This window comes from Myxocyprinus asiaticus, chromosome 48 (assembly GCF_019703515.2).
Source record: "Myxocyprinus asiaticus isolate MX2 ecotype Aquarium Trade chromosome 48, UBuf_Myxa_2, whole genome shotgun sequence".
Lineage (NCBI taxonomy): Eukaryota > Metazoa > Chordata > Actinopteri > Cypriniformes > Catostomidae > Myxocyprinus > Myxocyprinus asiaticus.
The window spans coordinates 1,873,319-1,891,836 of NC_059391.1; the positions used below are offsets into that span (position 1 = coordinate 1,873,319).

Here is an 18,518-nt window from a genome sequence, read left to right on the forward strand (position 1 = left end):
CAGAGAACGCCCCTGGGCGCTTCGGCAGAAAAACTAGAGAGTATATTTTCTGAAAGAGCATTTTTTCCCTCTAAAAGAGTATATATTTCTCTAAAAGAGCGCACACACGGAACGTCTTTTTAAAGATGCGTCTTTTTAAAGATGCTTTTCCGATTGTGTGTTATTCCTGGTTGTGCTCGTTACCTCTCGCCTTCTAACGGTCACGATCACTGTCTTTCGTGTCTGGGCACTGCTCACGTGGAGACAGCATTCGTGGATGGTCACGTTCTCATTGTGAGAATACGTCCATGGCAACGTTGAGGTCACGGCTCGCCTTTGTAAGAAAGCGAGCCACTCCAGAGGCTCCCGCCTCGGTCCTTTTACCCACGGGTTTGAGGCCAGCGCGGCTAGCACTGGGGGCGATTTGGGGACCCCAATGGGACCGCCTCCGTCGGGTATCCCCCCGCGGACCTCCCATTCCCCAGCACACTCGTCTGCCCCGATCGGGCTTCTGGGTGAGTCCGCCGGCTCGTCTCACGGCGAGTTCGACCTCTTATTCGGAGCCCGTGAAAGTGATGAGCTCTCGAGTGCAGCATCGGAGAGCGGGCTCGTCCAGTCGGAAGCCTCAGCTGGGCTCCTCCCTTCGGGGTCGATTGCCCAGTCACAGGCTGACGCCGAGATGACGACATGCTTTCCCGGACAGCCGTGAGCGTCAGTTAGAGTGGATTTCACCGCTCTTCCCTGAACCCTCGCGGCTCGGTGATTGGTTCCTGGGCTCGCGGCGCCGCTCAAAGCCACGCCCCGCCCCGTTCCTTTCTTCCCGGAAGTGCATGAAGAGCTGACAAGGTCGCGGGAGGAACTTTTTACTGCCCGGTCCCGATCTTTTCAACTTCCCCGCTCTCACTACCCTTGATGGTGGGGCGGCCAAGGGTTATTCGGCAATCCCCTGGTGGATAAAGGCGCTCGCGGTGCACCTATGCCCGCAGAGCGCCGCCACCTGGCGCGGGTGCCCATAGCCCCCGTCCAAGGCCTGTAGGTTTACGTCGTCTCTAACGGTCAAAGCCTACAGTGCCGCTGGACAAGCCGCCTCCGCCCTGCACGCCATGGCTCTCCTGCAAGTCCGCCAAGGCGCTAAAGGAACTGCACGAGGGTAGTTCTGCCCCGGGATTGATGCAGGAACTGCACTCGGCGACCGACCTCGCTCTCCGAGCGACGGAGGTCACGGCGCGGTCTCTCGGGCGGTCACGACAACCTGGTCGAGATGGGTGAGGCCGACAAGACACGATTCCTTGCTGCCCCCATTTCCCAGGCGGGCCTATTCGGTGACACCGTCGAGGACTTTGCCCAGCAGTTCTCGATGGTAGAGCAGTAGATGGATGCTAGCCGGCTTATCCTGCCCCGGCGCGGCTCAAGATCCCGCACCCCATCTACTCATCGCCAAGGGTGTCCCCCTGCGGTGACTGCACCGGCTCCGCCGCAGCCCGCCCCTTCGGCCTGGCCCCGGCGTGGAGCCCACCGCAGGAAGCAGACGCCACCCGTCTCACGGCTGCCCAGAACCCGTGAAAGGCTTCAAAGTGCCCTTGAGACGGGCGACCCAGGGACAACGAAACCCGCTGCTCTGGAGCTGGTAAGCCGATCTTCATCTTTTTGTTACCTTTTGCATTTAATTGCGCTGCATGACCAAGTGGCTGCAGTACTCAAGAGCTCAGCAAGAGCTTGTTCCTTGTTCCCTGGGTCACATATCTGGTGTGTACGGCTGGCATCATGACCACCGTCCACCACTCCATTTGGCAGGTTGGCGCTCCAGCGGCAGTCTCCCGCCCTGAGTGCCAAGCTGTGGCACAAATCCGCCCCCGATGTGACAGTCTCCACGGGTCACGAGGACAGGCTGTTCCGGGGGTGGTCACAAGGAGCCAGGTAAGTGCTTCGATGTCCTCAGACTCAGCACGGCCACGATGTGGTGTAGCACCTCGAGCTCCGCCCCACCGCGAGGCCCCACCTGCCGGTACATCCGATGACGTTGTCCCTTTGGTCCCCCTTGCGCAGAACTTGGACGCATTGGCTTGCGCTTTCCAGTCCGTCACGAGGGCTGGTCCGGATCGTCCGACTCGGCTGCGCGATTCACTTCGCCGGGCATCCGCCCAGGTCCAACGGTGTCCACTTCACCTTGGTGAAAGACGGAAACGCTGCTACCTTGCGCGGAGATCGCTACCCTCCTACGGAAGGACGCGATAGAACCTGTCCCTCCAGCCGAGATGAAGAAGGGGTTTTACAGCCCCTACTTCATTGTACCGAAAAAAGGCGGTGGGTTGCGGCCAATCTTGGACCTGCGAGTACTGAACCGGGCCTTACACAGACTCCCGTTCAAGATGCTGATGCAAAGATGCATTCTAGCGAGTGTCCGGCATCAAGATTGGTTCGCAGCGGTAGACCCGAAGGATGCGTACTTTCACGTCTCGATCCTTCCTCGACACAGACCCTTCCTGCGGTTCGCGTTTGAGGGTCAGGCGTATCAGTACAAAGTCCTCCCTTTTGGCCTGTCCCTGTCTCCTCGCGTCTTTACGAAGATCGCAGAGGCTGCCCTTGCCCCGTTAAGGGAGGTGGGCATTCGCATTCTCAACTATCTCGACGACTGGCTAATCTTAGCTCACTCTCGAGACGTGTTATGTGCACACAGGGACCTGGTGCTCTCACACCTCAGCCGACTAGGGCTTTGGGTCAGCTGGGAAAAGAGCAAGCTCCTCCCGGTTCAGAGCATCTCTTTTCTCGGTTTGGAGTTGGACTGTCTCCTTGACGGCGCACCTTACGAACGAGCACGCACAGTCGGTGCTGGCCTGTTTGAAGGCGTTCAAACAGAAAACAGCGGTTCCACTGAAACTTTTTCAGAGGCTCCTGGGGCATATGGCATCCTCAGCGGTGGCCACCCCGCTGGGGTTGATGCATATGAGGCCGCTTCAGCACTGGCTCCAGACTCGAGTCCCGAGACGGGCATGGCGCCACGGGACACACCGCGTGGCCATTACGTCGGTCTGTCACCGTCTTTTCAGCCCTTGGACCGACCTCTCGTTTCTATGGGCAGGTGTTCCCCTAGAACTGGTTTCCAGGCACATCGTGGTCACGACAGACGCCTCCAAAACGGGCTGGGGCGCTGTTGGCAACGGGCACGCAGCCGCCGGCCTCTGGACGGGTCCGCGGCTGCGTTGGCACATCAACTGCCTTGAGTTACTGGCAATTCTGCTCGCCCTGCGGAGGTTCCGGCCGTTGATCCAGGGCAAGCACGTGCTAGTTCGGTCAGACAGCATGGCAGTGGTAGCATATGTCAACCGCCAAGGCGGTCTGTGCTCCCGCTGTATGTCACAACTCGCCCGCCGTCTCCTCCAACGGAGTTAGTAGCACCAAGTCGCTGCAAGCCACTCACATCCTGGGCAACCTCAACACTTCGGCAGACGCGCCGTAACAACAGGTTACCCTCAAGGGAGAGTGGAGACTCCACCTTCAGGTGGTCCAGCTGATTTGGTGACGACTCGGTCAGGCACAGGTGCACCTGTTCGCCTCCCAAGAATCCTCCCACTGCCCGCTCTGGTACGCCCTCACCGAGGCCTTCCTCGGCATAGACGCGCTGGCACACAGCTGGTCCCCTGGCATTCGCAAATATGCGTTTTCCCCCAGTGAGCCTGCTCGCACAGACCCTGTGCAAGGTCAGGGAGGACGAGGAGAAGGTCATCCTGGTAAGCACTCTACTGGCCCGCCCAGACGTGGTGCTTGAACCTCACGCTCCTCGCGACAGCTCCCCCCGGGCAAATTCCCCTGAGGAAGGACCTCCTTTCTCAGGGAAGGGGCACCATCCGGCACCCGCGCCCAGACCTCTGGAATCTCCATGACTGGCCCCTGGACGGGACGCGGAAGACCTAAGCTGTCTCCCACCTGCGATGGTAGACGCGTTCACTCAGGCTAGGGCTCCCCCTACGAGGCGCCTGTATGCCTTTTAAGTGGCGTCTGTTCGCTTAGTGGTGTTCTTCCCCTCGGGAAGACCCCCAGAGATGCGCAGTCAGATCAGTGCTTTCCTTCCTGCAAGAGAGGTTGGAAGGGAGGCTGTCCCCTTCCACCTTGAAGGTGTACGTTGCTGCCATAGCAGCACACCACGACGCAGTCGACAGTAAGTCCTTAGGGAAGCATGATCTGATCATCAGGTTCCTAAGAGGCGCCAGGAGGCTGAATCCCTCCAGGCCGTGCCTCGTTCCCTCATCGGACCTCTGTAGTTTTTCAGGGTCTACAGAGAGCCCCCTTTGAGCTTGCAGTCAGCCGAGCTTAAGGCACTCTCCTTGAAGACTGCCCTCCTGACTGCGCTCACTTCCATCAAGAGGGTAGGTGACCTGCAAGCGTTCTCTGTCAGCGAAATGTGCCTGGAGTTCGGTCCGGGCTATTCTCACGTGATCCTGAGACCCCCGACCGGGCTATGTGCCCAAGGTTCCCACCACTCCTTTTAGGGACCAGGTGGTGAACCTGCAAGCGCTGCCCCTGGAGGAGGCAGACCCAGCCCTGTCGTTGCTGTGTCCGGTGCGCGCTTTACGCATCTATTTGGATCGCACGCAGAGCTTTAGAATCTCTGAGCAGCTCTTTGTCTGCTTTGGTGCACAGCGGAAAGGAAGTGCTGTCTCCAAGCAGAGGATTGCCCACTGGCTCATTGACACCATAACTATGGCATATCTCGCCCAAAACATGCCGCCCCCAGTAGGGCTACCCGTGGTGTAGCGGCTTCTTGGGCCCTGGCCAGAGGTGCCTCTCTAACAGACATATGCAGAGCAGCGGGCTGGGAAACACTCAACACCTTTGCAAGGTTCTACAACCTCCGGGTGGAACCGGTTTCGTCCCAGGTAGTGGCACGCAACACAAGTGGATAAGCCCTGGATAGCCGGCCGGGTGTATCGCTTGCACATAGCACCTTCCACCTCCTTTTGAGCTGAAGACGTGCGCTGTTAATTCCCAGTAGTGTTCACAAAAGTTGTTCCCTGGTTGACTTCCTCCGAGCCCTGTGGCAGTCGAGTTTTCGGAGAGACTCGCTGCCGACCCAGTACACGCGCTAACTAAGAGTCTGGGGTAGGTGCTCCGTATGTGGCGGTTCCCTGTAAGGCTAACCCCATGCGATCTATATCTTCCGCTAGTTCGTTTCCCTACTGGCAAACTGCGTCTTCCTTGGGCAGAGCCCCTCTGCCCCAGTCTCCATGTTGTAGTAACTCCTCCCCCATTGGGCAGGATCTACCTTGAAAGCTCTCCACATGGTTGGAAAGACCATGTGATGTATTCTTCCACTTAAATATCCCCCCCTCTCTTGGGGCGAGGTGTGGTCTCCGCGGTGTCCTCCCCTTGGGAGGGACACCCCCCGACTAGACCTGGCGGCCTAGTCAGATAATCCCCCTTCTTTTTTAGGGAGTGGAAAAAAAGAAGGGGAAAGAGGCCATGACTGGGTTAAGCCTGTCTCTATCTCTGGGTAGTCGACTTGTCCCCAAAAAGGGCCGTTCGACACTCATAACTGTGTTGGGGGAGGTTACGTGTCGACCTGGTGTGCTGGCTATGAGGCACACAGCAAGTCTGCCCACCACACACCGCCAGTTCACGTAACACAGTTCAGCCTTGTGGCGTTTTGTATAGGGACCCCTAGTGTCACTACATCGACACCAACGTCGAGTGAGTGACAGATAGGGATCGTCATGGTTACTGGTGTAACCTCCGTTCCCTGGTGGAGGGAACGAGACGTTGGTCCCTCCTGCCACAACGCTGAACTACCCGCTGAAATGGCCGGACCTTATATCGGCTCCTCAGCGTAAAACCTGAATGAGTGGTTGCATACCAGCTCCTTTTATACCCGTATGTTCGGGGGAGTGGCATGCAAATACCACTCGCCAATTTTCATTGGCCTTTTATCAAAGACCAGAGGTGTCTCGGGTTCCCAAGAGTGACCCCTAGTGTCACTACATCGACACCAACGTCTCGTTCCTTTCATCAAGGAACGGAGGTTACACTAGTAACCATGACGTTTTTGTACATGTGACAAAAACCTTGTTAGCAATAGTCAAACTGTTTTAATATGCTCAAATATTTTTCAGGACATACAGGTATTTTTCTAATTTTCCATGACTGGAAAACTGCATAGCAAAATTTTATGATCTCCAAGATGCATGGGAACTCTGCTTAAAACTCAATCATTAAATGCAAGTCAAGCCGTTCATAAAGTTGCAAGACCTTTGAATATGAAACCCAAAATGCCCTTTTTTTTGGAAAATTTTGAAACTAAAAAAACATTTCCCTGAGAGTTACTGCAGTTTGCCGCATGTTCATGACATGTGGGCAGTACATAATGGCATAATTTCCATGTTTAGATGAACTATTCAATTAAGCCAGGACATAGGCAAATAGACCTTATTCACACAGCAGCACCATCTTTGACTTTAACAGGAATGAAAACAAGGCTGTGAAGGATAGACATACAGTCCCTTCAATGGACTGTAATGCAGTTTAAATAATTTTTGGATGTTCTGAGGACAAAAAAAAAAAAAAAAGATTTTTTTTTTTCAAGAACAGTCAGTAGACAAAAAAACACCAGACAACATGAGTTGTGGAAAATCAGATGGGATCTAGGAGCTTTATATAGTGTATGCCATTGAAGAGATGTTAAGCCTATTCCTCACAGCCTCGTTTTCATTCACGTTAAAAATCAAAGATGGCGCTACTGTGAATAAGGTCTATTCCCATCCCAAGCATTCCCATCAAGAGATACACTGGTAACAATTCTCTGGGTATGTTTGAAGATAGCAATGCCTTTGTTACAACAATATTTAAGCATTTATTTCTTTGTGGCCTTATAAACTTGCATTCCAATGCTAGGGTAGAATGTCTGGCTACACAGTCTGAAACCTGACATGAATAAGGCCTGTGTATGTAAAATAATATTAATAATTATAAATGTTATAATAAAAATGAAATGCTGTGCACTCTCAGCACAACAACATCTCATGCAGCTGTCTATTTTATATGCACACATTTACAGGGTTGGGAGGGTTACTTTTGAAATGTATTCCACTACAGATTACAGAATACATGCTGTAAAATGTCATTTGTAACATATTCCATTAGATTACTCAAGGTCAGTAACATATTCTAAATACTTTGGATTACTTCTAGATTTTTTCACTTGTTTTTACTATAAATACTCTGCCAGTACAGTAAGACAAAACACAAATGTTAAAAATACATTCTCTGAAAAACCTGAATACAACATGCAGTTTTGTTCTAAAACAAGATAAATCAAACTGATCTTGTTTTTAAGGATTTTTAGATATTTTTACAGAAAAACAATACAAAAATTATCAAGAATACGATTTTTGCCCTAATATCAAAGTTCTTACTAGAAAAAAAGAAATTATGATCCAAGTGAATTTTTTTGATAAAAAATATGATCATGCCTGGTAACGTGCATGTAAAATGGCTAGAAATAGCATTTTATCTTAGTGTAAAGCTGACAAATTACACAAGGTTTATTTCTATTTCTTCTGCTCCAAACTTACTTCTCTGTCTGCTCGTATGAATGTTACACATCATAAGAAAGTGTTTCACTACTGTTCAGATGCACTTTGGATTGCATCATTTATATGTATACATTTTTCCATCTGAAAGGACTAAATATTAAATGAAACAAATGACAATAAAATGCAAAGTAATCTCTTCAGTAATCAAAATACTTTTTGAATGTAACTGTATTCTAATTACCAATGATTAAATTGTAACTGTAGTGGAATACAGTTACTTATATCTTGTATTTTAAATACGTAATCCTGTTACATGTATTCTGTTACTCCCCAACCCTGCACATTTATGAGATGGGTGGGGAGGGTAATAAAAATGCATTTCAAATTAGCTTAGATAAAATAAGTTTACTGACAGTTTGCTTTAATAAAAAAGGAAAATAATTGCAATTCACAAATTGTGTACAAAGAGCTACAGTTAATAAGAGAGGAAAAAAAAAAGAAATTGACAAAAGGGTGATTGAGAGACAAAAAAAATACCAACAGATGAATCCAAAACAGCTCATTACAAGTCTATAAGTCATTTTAGTAACTCTGGGACAAAATCTACTTTAAGGTCTAATTTCATTTAGTTTTTACATACAGCATGTCAGGGGTGAGAATGTTGTAGGTCTGTTGTTGGACTTTCTTCCATATGAAGACACTGTCTGAGTTTACCATTCTCCTGAAATCAGAAACAGGTTTAGCAATGTGTCCTACAACAGCAAACACTCTCACAAGCACATGGAACAACCTTTTGAACCTGAAAATTATCTGTTTGTTTAGCTGTGCAGTTATAGAACATCTGATTCCAATCCAGCATCATAATGCATTAAGACTAAGGCAATATATTGAATATTCATGAAATATTTGCAATGACTTGTGGCAACATAAAATTAAGCAACATTGTGAACATTACAACGATTTTAATGCAAATTTGTAGGCCACTGAGTTTCCTAAGGAGTGTGTCATTAGATTAGTTTCTCGATAGTCTTGCAACTAGCGAGACGTTTATCTGGAATGTATAAAATGTGACATTTCTCTATTTATCTACAGAAAATCTTAGTTTTGGAGTATCTGAGTTGAATTGTTGGCAACTGAGCTGTGACTGACTGTTCTTTGTCTGACCTCCTGTAATTTGGTGATCTCCTTCTTCAGTTTCACCAGGTACTCAATCTTTTGCTTGGGATTCTGATGACCCAACAGTTTTCCATTCTCCTCAGTCAGATGGTCCACCTGCTTCCTCAGAACTTCCACTTCCTGTATATCATCAGGCATACTGTTAAAGTGAATGTTCACACACCAATGACAATTCTGTCCCTCATGCTGTTCCAGATCATTCCGGTGAACATGCACACAAAAAATAAATATATAAAATAATTTGCTTACTGTCCTGAATGCTCTTCTCCATACGAGGACATCTCATTTGATGTTGCAAGAACCAGTGAGGTTTAATGCTATCGACATAGCTGCTATATTTAATATTCAGTACTTGAGAGTGAATAACAACTTCAATTGAGTGGTTATAAGGTGTTTTAAACTCCTTTTTGAGCTTTTTTTTGTGTCACTTTTAACTTTAAATTGCTCGTTGAACAAACACTGAAGACTTTTGATGTTCACCTTTTGTGTTCCACAGAAGAAAGTCACACGTGTTTGGAGCAGAGAGTAAATAATAATGACAGAACTTAAATTTTTTGGGTGAACTATCCCTTTAAGTAGTAATGTCTAACCGTTCCCACATCACACTGTCACTCATTCAGTCTCCCCCTCACTGACCTGCTGCAGTTTTTCCTGTTGATTCTCTTTCTGTCGCAGCTCTCTGAGCTCCAGGCAGCAGTTCCTGAGTTCAGTGGTCAATTCCTGCACACACGCCTGAGACTGGGCGAGAGTGACCTCATTACGCTGCAGCCTAAAGCGTACACACACACAAATAGAATCACCTGCTGTGATCTCTTGTAACCATTTTCAACAAAAATGGTGTAATAAATGAGAAAAATGCAAAATAGAAGAAATTTCACAAGTAGACTTTTGAACCCCATTGTATTTTAACAATGTAATTCAATTGCAAGTCAGCTTGTGATGGCATAAAACGTCTCAGTTACGTATGTAACAACGGTTCCCTGAGATGAAGGGAACAAGACATAGCATAATGCTGATGCATATGGGAAATTCCTTTTCCGATGACCTAGTTGAAACCCTTCTACAATAAAGCCAATTCTAAGATTGGCCATGGTGTTTCAGCCCCGCCCTTTTAGGCGCAAAGCTGTCCGGTATAAGCGTGCGCAAAAACACAATTTCTCAGAATTTTCTGACTGAGGGACAAAGAGTGCATCGCTCGCACCTCAAAAAACTCCGAGTCTGCAGTCCGGCAAGCTTATGGAATGTTTTGTTTCCTTCATCTCAGGGAACCAAGGTTACATGCATAACCGAGATGTTCCCTTACGATTACAGCATATGGGGAACAAGAGTCCCATCACACCGCACTACATGACATAACCCTCCCAGAGAGGGATACAAAAGCATATGCTTGAAAGAACATGATGCCACAGTCCTGTGGGACAGCGACTGACTTGAGTAATCCGCAAGTGAATAACCCTCATGGTGAGCCAGGAGGGGAGCACTTATAATGGATATATGAACTACAGTCATCTAGTATGAATTAACCCCTTCACAAACCAAGTCGGGAAGGAAGTTTTATTTACAATGAAAGTGCTTGTGACTTTATGGGAAATTACAACAGCCTGAATGCAGGCGGTTGTGTAAAATGACAGGGGAGCCCGTACTTAAAAAGGGGCACAAGTTTGTTTGGCCAACGAAATAGCAAGCGCTCTAGCCAGAGAGGACTTGCGAAGAGAGAGACGTTACATCTAGGTTATAAAACCTTGCAAATGTGTTTTGAGAAGACCAACCTGCTGCAAAACATGTCTTGTAAGGACACACCATTCGTCCTTGCCCATGAAGAGGTCATGCCTCTAGAGTTGAGTGTGCTTTATCACCAATTGGGCAATTCGCACCCTTTGACTCGTAAGCCAGGGCTATTGCATCAACGATCCAGTGAGAAAGTCTTTGCTTGGAGATGGACATTCCTTTTGTGCATCCTCCATAGCACACAAAGAGCTGGTCAGACAGTCTGAACTGGCGGGTATAACATATGCAGTGACTGTTCCTCATACAAATTAAATGGAGGAGGGAAATAGGCTTGAAGGTGAACCACCTGAGCTCTGAAAGGCATGGATAAAACCTTAGACACATAGCCTTTTCTGGGTTTGATTGTGGCTTTTGAAAGACCTGGACCAAACTTCAGACATGAATTGTCGACTGACAGTGCTTGCAAATCACTGACCAGTTTTACTGAGGCCAGAGCCAGCAGTAATGTGGTCTTAAGAGAAAGCACACGCAATTCAAGAGTCTTAAAAGGGGGCCCTGCAAGCGCTTTTAGGACCAAAATTAGGTCCCAAGTCAGAACTGTAGCTGGGCGAGGGGGATTTAGCCGCCTTGCTCCCCTAAGGAACTTTATGATTAAATCATGTTTGCCTATAGACCGGCTTCAGGTGCTTGATACGCAGAGATAGTCGCTACAAAAACTTTGAGCGTTGACGGAGTGAGCCGTGCATCCAATCGCTCTTGAAGAAATGTACGAATTTCAGGTATGGGGCAGTTCACTGGGTCTTTGCCACATAAAAATGTCCAATTATTGAACACATTCCATTTCAGTGAGTAAAGGCGTCTCGTAGAGAGCACTCTAGCCTGTAAAATGGTGTTCATAACCGACTGAGTCACTTTAGGCATGTTTAGCACGCTCTGTTCAGGGGCCACACATGCAGGCTCCACAGCTTCGGCTGGGGATGCCAGATTGTACCCTGCACTTGAGAGAGGAGATCCCTTCTCAGCAGTATTTCCCATGGAGGGCCGTCCAGGACCGTCTCTATCATTTCTGGAAACCAGGACTGATTGGGCCACTGTGGCGCAACCAATAGAACAGTTTCCTTATCCTTTCAGACTTTGCATATGACAGAGTGAAGGAGGCACACCGGGGGAAACGTGCATTTGCTTTTCGCAGGCCATTTGTGGGCCATTGTGTCCACTCCTAACGAAGCTTGGGACTTGGACTACCAGAGGGGACAGTGGGCATTCTCCGTGGAGGCAAATATATCGATCTCCGCTTTGCAGAATATTTCCCAAATCCTCAGGACAGTCTCAGGATGAAGTCTCCATTTGCCTGGCATTGCTCCTTGGTGTGACAACAGGTCCGCACCATAATTCTGACGGCCTGAGATGGCGCTCACTTCACGGGAGGCGGTGATGCGTCAGTCTCATCATTGGCAGGGGACGAATTCCGCCTTGGCGGTTTATGTATGCCACAACTGTTGTGGTTTACGAGTGAATCATAACATGATAATTTGCTAATTCAGATTGAAAAGCCTTCAAGGCTAGGAAAACAGCCGACAGCTTCAGGCGATTAATGTGCCATGCCTTCCTTGCACCTGTCCAAGTGCCGAAGGCTGGCCGTCCATCGCACAATGCACCCCAACCTGCGTTGGAAGCATCCGTGGTCACCACGTTCTGCCTGAAAACCTTTCCCAGCATGACACCTTGCTGGTAGAAAGCAGGAACTGTTCAAGGTGCTATAGCAGCTAGACAGTGGTAAGATACAGCGATGCGCATGCATCCTTGGAACCAGGCATGCCGTGGCACACAGTGCTTGAGCCAGTACTGAAGAGGTCTCATGTGTAAAAGACCTAATGGAATGATGGCAGATGCTGCTGCCATAAGTCCCAATGCTTTTTGAAACAGCTTTTCAAAATGCGCACGCCGCTCAATTTCAAAGGGGCGAGTACCACATCGATGCACTTTGTGAATGTGCAAGGAGCCGAGAACAATCTGAAGGGCAGGACTTTGATAAGCGGTTCCCTCGAACGCAAATCTTAAAAACATCCTTTGTTGTGGTACAATTTGTATATGAAAATACATGTCTTTCAGATCTATCGACGTAAACCAATCGCATGGGCGGATGTGCAGTAAGATCCATTTCTGAGTAATCATTTTGAATGGGCTCTTTGCAAGTGTGCGATTTTAATGTCTCAGATCTAAAAACGTCCGAAGCCCTCCGTCTTTCTTTGGGACAAGAAAATAGCAGCTGTAAAACCCTTTGCAGGCTTGACAATCTGAAACAACCTCTATCGCGTTCTTTGCAAGAAGATTGTGTATTTCGGCTCGTAACACCGGCGTGTCTTTGGGCGTAAACGTGGAAGACAGAACACCGTTGAAACAGGGCGGCCGATGTGCAAATTGGATTTTATAGCCATGTTCGAACGTTTTTAGCACCCAGTCGGAAATGCCCGTAAGAGCTTTCCACGCGTCCGTGCAATGGTACAGAGGGTGATTTGGTTCATTCATTATATGATATAATGCGCTGCTCACCATTGAGAAGTGGTTGTGCATAATGTGTGATTCAGCTGCTAATGGTTCCAGGACAAGACAGAACAATAATGGGGAAAGAGGGCAACCCTGACGAGTGCCCCTATCCAGAGTAAAATAATCTGAAATTAGTCCATTTGTTTGTACCGCTGCAACAGGGTGTCTATAAAGTAACTTAATCCAACCAATGAATGTACTCCCGAACCCATACATTTCTAAAATCTTAGAAAGATAATCCCATTCTACCATATCAAATGCCTTTTCGGCGTCAAGTGAAATGGCAGCGACCGAAGACTGATCATTCGCTACTGACCACATGATATTAATGAAACGCCTGATGTTATCAGAAGAGCTATGGCCCAGAATAAACCCCACCTGATCTATATGTATAAGAGATGTCATAACCTTACTTAAATGATTAGCCAAAATTTTGGACAACATTTTTACATCTAGCTGGATCAGAGAAATTGGTCGGTAACTTTTACACACACACGGATCTTTGTCCTTTTTAAGAATCAGACTGATCCGGGCTTGTGTCATGGTTGGAGGAAGCTTTCCGTTCTTTAATGATTCTGTATAAACTTCTAACAAAAAAGTGGAGCCAGTTCTGTAGCATAAGATCTAAAAAATTCAGCAGCAAAACCATCTGGCCCCGGAGATTTGCCTGTAGGTGAGGCCTTAATTACCTCGTCAAGTTCCTCCAAGGTTTTCTCAGAATCAAGACAATTTCTTTGCTCAGTTGTCAGTTTAGGAAGTTTTAATGGTTCCACAAAGTTTCTAATATCTTCATCAGTAGACGAAGACGTAGAACTATAAAGATCAATATAGAATTCTTTTAGAATTGCCATTATTGTAGAAGGGTTTCAACTAGGACGTTGGAAAAGGAATTTCCCATATGTGTCAGCATGACGCAATGTCGAGTGAACTGTTATCGAAAGGGAACTAAAATAAACAAAAAAAATCAGATTTTAATTTGATTCAGGTTTAGATGAATAATCTCTGCTCACTGAATAATTATGAGCTCACTTACGCCATCTGAGAGTCAGTCAGCTGCATCATCAGGGAGCTCTGAGAGAAACAGAGAGAGAACAACTTAACAGGGTCATTCAATACAAGAGGCTCATGTATAACAGTTGTGGACCAAAAAAACAGGCTGCAAAAGTGCATAGAACATTTCCTATTTGCTTTTTTCAAGATCAAGTCATGACATGACAAAGGCGATGCATCTACCTGCACCCCCTGCAGTCAATTTCAGGGACTAAAAGCAAGCTCAAAATAAGGGACTTGCCTAAACAAAAATAAGTCAAAATAAGCAATTCATTTTCTTTGCCATGTGGGGGAATTATCAGCATAAAATCATAATAAGCAAAGTAAACAGTAGCCAGTATGAAGTAACACACTTTCAATAAATGTATACTTAAAATTAAATACATCCCCAAAAATATTTAAAATATTACAAAAATATACATTTGGCCATCTAATATCAATTAATAGCCAAAAGCCTAATTTTATGGGCAACAGAAAGTGATAAACCATTAAGAATTTGGTTTCATGAAAATCAATCAATCAATCAATCAAATCAATCAATAAATACATAAGTTCACGCGAGAACACGTGAAATAAAAAAAAATAAAGTTTTTTACAACAGGAGCATAGAAATCATACACAGATGCCTCATTCAACTGGCCTGGATATGTCAACTGTGGCGCCATCTTAAAACAGTGAACAAGGTGAGCTGTTTAAATTGGTTTGAATGCAAGTGATTGGAGGAGATGTCTCAGACCGAGCTCCTTGCTCAGACTGCTGCATTAGCTGTTTTTGTGTGGAAACTGTATCGCGATCCATAGAAACAGCAGCTAATAAGGGATCTATGTATGAATATCTATACAGAAAAGGCTTACGCGCTTACGTCATGCGAGAGGCAGTTTGAAAACTACCCTTGTCAACGTACAAACCTCAAGCTGGCCTGAAGTGAAAATTCTTAAACACACCCAGCATTGCACTTCAGAAGACATCAATTAGACCACTGGAATTATATGGATTATTTTTACGATGTCTATATTTACTTTTTGTAGCTTCAAAATTTAGGTACCCATTCACTTTTATGGACCTACAGAGCTGAAATATTCTTCTAAAATCTTCATTTGTGTTCTGCTGAAGAAAGACAGTCATACACACCTGGGATGGCACGAGGGTGAGTAAATAAGAATTTTCATTTTTGGGTGAACTATTTCTTTAATATCTATTAGTTTCAAACATTGATTATTTAAAAAAGTAATATCTTAATCTACTTAACACATGACTTGTATTACACATCTAACAAACACTGGCATTATGTTCATGCTGTATAGCCCAAGTAGAACCGGCTCCCCCAGCTGAGCCTGGTGTTTCGCAAGGTTCTCACGTTTTTAGGTTAGAAAAAAATGGAACTGCGGATTAATATGGAAAAATCACATTCCTTGTTTAATGTTATTCGTATGAACTGATGTCTCAGATCCTTTAACTTACTTTTAAGTTCCTCTCCTCTTGTAGTTCTCTCAGCACAGAGACATGTATGGCCTCCCTAAGGTCTCTATACAGACATAAGCACAGGAAGAGAAATTACAAATTAACATGTGGACAGAATGAATGAGTGAATGAACTACGACTGAGCAAAATCATTTACATGCACCAGTGTAACATTAAAGGTGCTGTAAGTGATTTGTATTTATGAAATGGCATGCAGAAAACGTTCCTATTACCTGTCAGATATCACTGAAATAGGTGCCATGAAATATCACACCTGTCTCTGTACTAGACTTGGTAAACAGCAGGGAAACAGATTAGAGATCGACCGATTTTTTCCCAATATTCAACCTCTTACCTTAAACGGATTACATTAATTCTATACAAATGGCTTGAATTAGTGCATGTAGGAAATAAAACGGTTTAATTTAATTATCTGTTGCCTGTGCTCATTAGTCTCATAAAGTTACCATTCACCAGGTTGATGCTCAGGCATGTTGCAACAGAATGGCCACCGTGGGTTCTATTTTCAAGAGCGCACAAAGCACAGCGCTATGACCGAGCGCAACGTCTTATCCAGTTTTCGAGAAAGCACTAATTCTAAGTGCAATTTTTGTGTCAGTGCAAAGCGCAAGTGGCCGTGGGTGGGAGCGTTTGTGCAAATTGTGGATGTATTTTATGTTAATGAAGTGGCGCAAAACACAATTTGCTATTTTCCTGAGAAATAGGTAATTGCGCCAAGACGTTTCAAAACCGTGTATTCTAAGCGCAAAGTCTAAATTCAGTTCCTACATTTGCAGTTTGAAGATTTCACCAGCAGGTGGTAATAAAGTTAATGTCCAAACTCTGAAAATATAGTGGAACATCAAATAATGTCCTTGATAATAAATGTTGTAGCCGTTTATGAAACAAAAATGTATGACATTTGTGTTAAACTATCTATAGGTCATGGTTTATTTTTTCAATGATTATAATTATTTTATATTTACAATTTTATTTATGATATAATTTGTATTGGTATTTTTCCACCTGTTGTTGTAGAGTGATTTTTAAGTCACTGCAAAACTGGCCGGTGGAAGAAGTTGGAGAGAGCACAGTGTATCTGAATTGGTATGATTTTCTGACTACTTCATAATTATGATTATATTTTCATTTTGTTCGAAGTGTAATTTGAATTTATAAATATTTTTGGTTTAATTTTTTTGTGTTTCAATATATTAATTACATTTTTCAAAATCAAAATCGACCGATACAATCACTGTTAATACTAGCCATGATTTGTGTCAGTAGATGAAAATTAATAATACTTCCATTCTCTGTAATTTAATGGAGCGTACATCCAAATTCTGACGATAATCACATTTTCCATGCCTATGAAAGGAGTGCGTCACTGTCATAGAAATATGCCCAACAATCATCAAGGTTAATGAACAAAAGAACGTAATTTTCTATTCTAATTCACAGCATACAGTCCAGTTACACTACCAACTTCTTATGAATGAGCTGTCTTTGTTTATTTCCCTGGTGCTTGAGGGACTGTACTATATAGGACGCAGACCAGAGAAGAACCTCAGAATTAAATTGCACTTGACCTGGCCTACATACCAAAACTTCATGGCCATATCCATTGATTTTGCACTTACGACTTAAAGCACAGGGCTGTGCTAAGTGCTAACACTCTTAAAATAGGGCCCCTTATGTTGCCAGCTAAGCTTTAAATAAGATCCACTTGTTTAAAATTCCATAAATTATATTAATAATTACTATTTAACTTTATTTTGCTATGAATCATCATCTACGTAATTACAGCTCTGTGCAATTAATACATTTATTTATTATCTCTGCGATATCATTCAAGTATAAGTTTTGCATAAACACAGAAATTCATGGGGCAAGAAAATAGTCACAATAAATTTGTCTACAATTGCTTTGTTTCGGGTGACTGAGCGTTGATAAGATGTGCATGTCATTTGCTGCCAGATAGGCTACCGGTGCGCTGCTCACTGGAAAACAATCAAAATAGTGCTCTGTCAGCAGGTATTTCATTAGGCAGCTGCTTTACCTAGGGACTGACAAAAACATTATTAATAATTCTGATGCCAATTGAGATGGAACGAAATCACGAGTGTTTTTAATGTTTTACACTTTCCCGAGAATGTACACTTATTCCGCAAACCATTTGCTTTTAGCCTATTAAACAGCACCTAAACATTTTAAAACTGTAGTTTTAAAATGGGAGATTACATTTATGCAAAGTTGGCAGACTCCCTTGTCGTTTATGTTTTCCATTTGAAAACATCAGACATTTTCAATTAATTTGGCCTCTCATTATTATTGATGTTGCTGCTGCTGTTGTTATTATTAAAAACATGGTATGCTATTATAGTTGTATTATAAAAAATTGGCAATTTATTTCTCTGTTGGGTCCTCTTAATAAAGAAATAAATTCATGCGAGATTTTTCCTACTTGAGTGAGTTCAAGGATCACAGAAATAATCTAACTGCACACTGTTTAGGAAAAAGTTAAAAAAAAAAAAAAAAGATTTCTTTAGCCAGCAAAATCACTGCAAATACATTGTGAATATTCCATACATCGGCCGGCCCTTGCAGGAATAAATGTATGAATGAATTATGTTTTCTCACTGGTTCACATGGCTGCTCTGTTGGTGCTGATTCTGGACGGAGTAAAACTTGTCCAATAGCGTTTGAATCTCCATCCGCATTATCTCCTTTTCATTCAGCTGGGCCTAAACACACACACAAATGAAGAAAACAAAATCAAAACAAAAACAGTACAAATCATAGATATACAAATCATGCACTATATTCATAGTGTTCTGAAGCCATATGCAGATTTGATGTAGCACTTTGGTCCCAAGATGAAGCGAGAACCAAAGACATTTGATGTTATTGACATCCAACCTGCACCATAATCGCCAGTTGATTTGGCCGCTGCCATTGGGAATCGGTGAATGATTTGATAAGGAATAACAACTAAAAGCTGAATTATATAAGTTTTTTTCTGAGTTAAAATAGGGGGGAGGGGGTACAGTGTAT

General features: G+C 44.8%; 1 protein-coding gene across 1 annotated transcript in view; it reads right to left on the bottom strand.

Annotated features, from left to right (window-relative positions):
* Positions 1 to 6,646: 6,646 nt before the first annotated feature.
* The window catches only part of LOC127437226 (kinesin-like protein KIF15-A), a 98,717-nt gene continuing 86,845 nt past the window's right edge, over positions 6,647 to 18,518 (bottom strand). Inside the window, exons 30-35 of the mRNA XM_051692031.1 lie at positions 18,105 to 18,208; positions 15,465 to 15,528; positions 13,987 to 14,024; positions 9,315 to 9,447; positions 8,667 to 8,798; positions 6,647 to 8,223 (exon numbers count right to left, since the gene is read on the bottom strand). Of these exons, the coding sequence (XP_051547991.1) occupies positions 8,149 to 8,223; positions 8,667 to 8,798; positions 9,315 to 9,447; positions 13,987 to 14,024; positions 15,465 to 15,528; positions 18,105 to 18,208 (546 nt within the window). The 3' untranslated portion in view covers positions 6,647 to 8,148. The remainder of the gene's footprint in view (positions 8,224 to 8,666; positions 8,799 to 9,314; positions 9,448 to 13,986; positions 14,025 to 15,464; positions 15,529 to 18,104; positions 18,209 to 18,518) is intronic.